General features: G+C 38.0%; 1 protein-coding gene across 1 annotated transcript; it reads left to right on the top strand.

Annotated features, from left to right (window-relative positions):
• Positions 374-2,152, top strand: LOC18589414 (pre-mRNA-processing factor 17). The gene has a single exon (XM_018128347.1). The coding sequence runs from the start codon at positions 374-376 to the stop codon at positions 2,150-2,152; it is 1,779 nt and encodes a 592-aa protein (XP_017983836.1).

Genomic DNA, 3,533 nt, shown 5'->3' with positions numbered 1-3,533 from the left:
TGATTTTGCTTTTCTAATACTCTAGAATTATTACTTAATGACAAATCTCCATACATCTCTTGTTCTGTGAAGTAGGCTTTGAAAAAACCATCTTGAACTATGCAGTACGCTAGCTAGACTCATGACTCTTCCTTTCTTTTCTTCTATTCCCCGTTGTTAACTCATATCTCAATGGTCATTGTCAATGGCAATGTTATCTTCTTCTTCTTCTTCTTCTACCTGTTTTTCTTTTGAATTTTTGGTGCCGATCCCATCTCCAAGCTGCTTTCCAAATAAAATATGGATTTAGTTTTCTTTTATTGATTACAACTTTTGAATTTTTGATAATCCAGAAATATGACTCAATGGCAAATCTCTTAACATCCCTTTTTATATGAATCAGGCTTTCAGAAAATCATCTATGGATCTTCTACAAACATATGCAGATAATAGTGATAGTGATGACCAAAATCGCCAACCATCTACTTCATCTCCAGACTCTTCACCTCCACGACTCATCCCCTCCAAATCTGCTGCACCTAAGGTTGATGACACAATGCTGGCCCTAACTGCAGCAAAAACACACCAAGCCCATTCAAAGCCCATTGACCCAACTCAGCATGTTGTTGCCTTCAACCCAACTTATGACCAACTCTGGGCTCCTATTTATGGCCCAGCTCATCCATATGCCAAGGATGGCATTGCCCAGGGCATGCGCAACCACAAGCTGGGATTTGTTGAGGATGCCTCCATTGAGTCCTTCGTTTTTGATGAGCAATACAACACCTTCCACAAATATGGTTATGCTGCTGATCCTTCAGGAAACAACTATATTGGTGATTTGGATGCTTTGCAGAAGAATGATGCCATTTCAGTCTATAACATCCCTCAACATGAGCAAAAGAAGCGAAAAATTGAGAAAAGGAAGGAAATGGAAGTGGAGGAGGATGAGGTTGTGGGTGGTGAGGGTGAGGTTGATCCAACAGAGATTGAGAATCCAGCTAGTGATGTGTGGTTGATGAAGAATAAAACGAGTCCTTGGGCAGGTAAAAAAGAGGGGGTGCAAACAGAGTTGACTGAGGAGCAGAAGAAGTATGCAGAGGAGTATGCAAAGAAGAAAGAAGAGAAAGGCCATCCAGGTGAGAAAGGGGAGCATGTGGTGGATAAGACTACTTTTCATGGAAAAGAGGAGAGAGACTACCAAGGCAGGTCTTGGATTGCACCTCCTAAAGATGCAAAAGCAACAAATGATCATTGTTATATACCAAAGAGATTAGTACACACTTGGAGTGGGCACACAAAGGGAGTTTCAGCTATTCGCTTCTTCCCCAAATATGGGCATTTGATTCTCTCTGCAGGGATGGATACTAAAGTGAAGATCTGGGATGTGTTTAATTCAGGCAAGTGTATGAGGACATACATGGGTCATTCAAAGGCAGTAAGAGATATTTCATTTTGTAATGATGGCACTAAATTTTTGACTGCTGGATATGATAAGAACATCAAGTATTGGGATACTGAAACTGGGCAGGTTATTTCAACTTTCTCAACTGGGAAGATTCCTTATGTGGTTAAGCTTAACCCGGATGAAGATAAGCAGAATATTCTGTTAGCGGGTATGAGTGATAAGAAGATTGTGCAGTGGGATATTAACACTGGGCAAATTACCCAAGAGTATGATCAGCATTTAGGGGCAGTGAATACGATTACATTTGTCGATAACAATAGGAGATTTGTTACTTCAAGTGATGACAAGTCACTTCGAGTATGGGAATTTGGAATTCCTGTTGTCATAAAGTATATTAGCGAACCTCACATGCACTCTATGCCATCAATTTCACTTCACCCCAACACAAATTGGCTTGCAGCTCAGAGTTTGGATAATCAAATTCTTATTTACAGCACTAGGGCAAGATTTCAGCTTAACAAGAAAAAAAGGTTTGCTGGGCACATTGTGGCTGGCTATGCTTGCCAAGTAAATTTTTCACCAGATGGACGGTTTGTTATGTCTGGAGATGGAGAGGGTAAGTGCTGGTTTTGGGACTGGAAAAGCTGCAAGGTATTTAGAACTTTAAAGTGTCATGAAGGTGTTTGCATTGGGTGCGAGTGGCATCCATTGGAGCAAAGTAAAGTTGCAACTTGTGGCTGGGATGGCTTGATTAAGTACTGGTGAGTAACCTCTTGTCTGATGATTGTTTTAGGTGTATAATTTTTCGTTGCTTTAATTTTTATATATTTATGTTTTGCTATTGCTAATCCTATCACAAATGGCTTTATGCTATGTCCCGTGATGAATATGTTCAAATGGTGCAAAATTTGGTTGATTATTGCTAGTCAGAAATCCTCTTTTTTTAAGCTTTATTCAAAATCCACCAAGTAATTGCACATGAATGTGTAATTTAACCCATATCTCTCTGCATTGACCTTCTGTTTTTTGAGCATGAAGATCATTACTCATTAATTATCACATGTTTAAACAAGCATTCCTACAACCGTAACATGAATATAAATTCAAAGTTTCCACCGAAAATCAAAGACCAATCATCCTTGTTCTTCTTCCAGTTCAAATTCCCATTGATGGAATCTTTGTGGAAAATTACAGCCATCACCAATTCCATGATCTAGGTTCAAAATTTTACCATCTTGATGTTTATGGGCATCACTTTGTTCACCTTTATTCTCCCCCTTTCTTTTCTTTCTTTTGTCAATGAGTTTTCCAAATGTGGAAAGTGTGTAAAGTAGTTAGTTCATTTAGTGTTTGTCTTCTGTACATCTCTTTACCTTTCTATTAGGTTCTCTGCACCATGTTCTCCCTTGATGGGGTTTTTTTTTTTTTTTTAACTATTTTACAACTATGCTATTTTTCCATTAAAGAAAGAATTGGGGCAACTAAAGGGGTCGCAGAGATAGCTTGGCATGCTTATGTAATCAAGTTTCTGGCTTAGCTCATCTCTGTTGGGATGCTGCTTGTGTTTAATGAAGCTTTTAATTCAACACCACCTATCTTTAATTCAATGGTATTTGTGTGTAAGCTTGAATAGTTTAATAGTGCTTTCTACTGATGTTTCTAATATTAAGGAATTTTATTAATTTCTTTACCAATTTCCATGTACCATTTGAATTTTGCTTGTTGGTTTTGGTGCTTTAGGTAGGCTTTTATTTTATGGATGAGCTGCTAACTATTCCTCTTCAAATAAGCTGGCCTATAATTGCTGCTTTGGCTTTTTTTTTTTTTCAAATATATTTGGTAGTTTTCTTGAGTTTTATGTTGCATAAATGCAGTGCTCAGGAAAGTTTGCTGAGTCTGGTTTGTACATTGGAATTGGAATTTTGTTTCAAGACGAGGTTTTGCTTTTCTTATTTTATGATTTGATTGTCAAAAACGTTTTGACCTTATGTTTGAAAAAGAAGCAAATAGCCTTTGTTTCTTGATAGTTAAGTTGGGCAGCTGGGGGGTGGGGGAAGATTTTCAAACCCAGGACCTTCATTTCCATAGGAAAAATGTGGCTACCATTAAGGCAATGCCTCAGAAATGACAGAAAGATGTAACTGTT

Source organism: Theobroma cacao, chromosome 9 (genome assembly GCF_000208745.1).
Source record: "Theobroma cacao cultivar B97-61/B2 chromosome 9, Criollo_cocoa_genome_V2, whole genome shotgun sequence".
Taxonomy (NCBI): Eukaryota; Viridiplantae; Streptophyta; class Magnoliopsida; order Malvales; family Malvaceae; genus Theobroma; species Theobroma cacao.
This window is presented reverse-complemented; position numbering and strand designations above follow the sequence as displayed.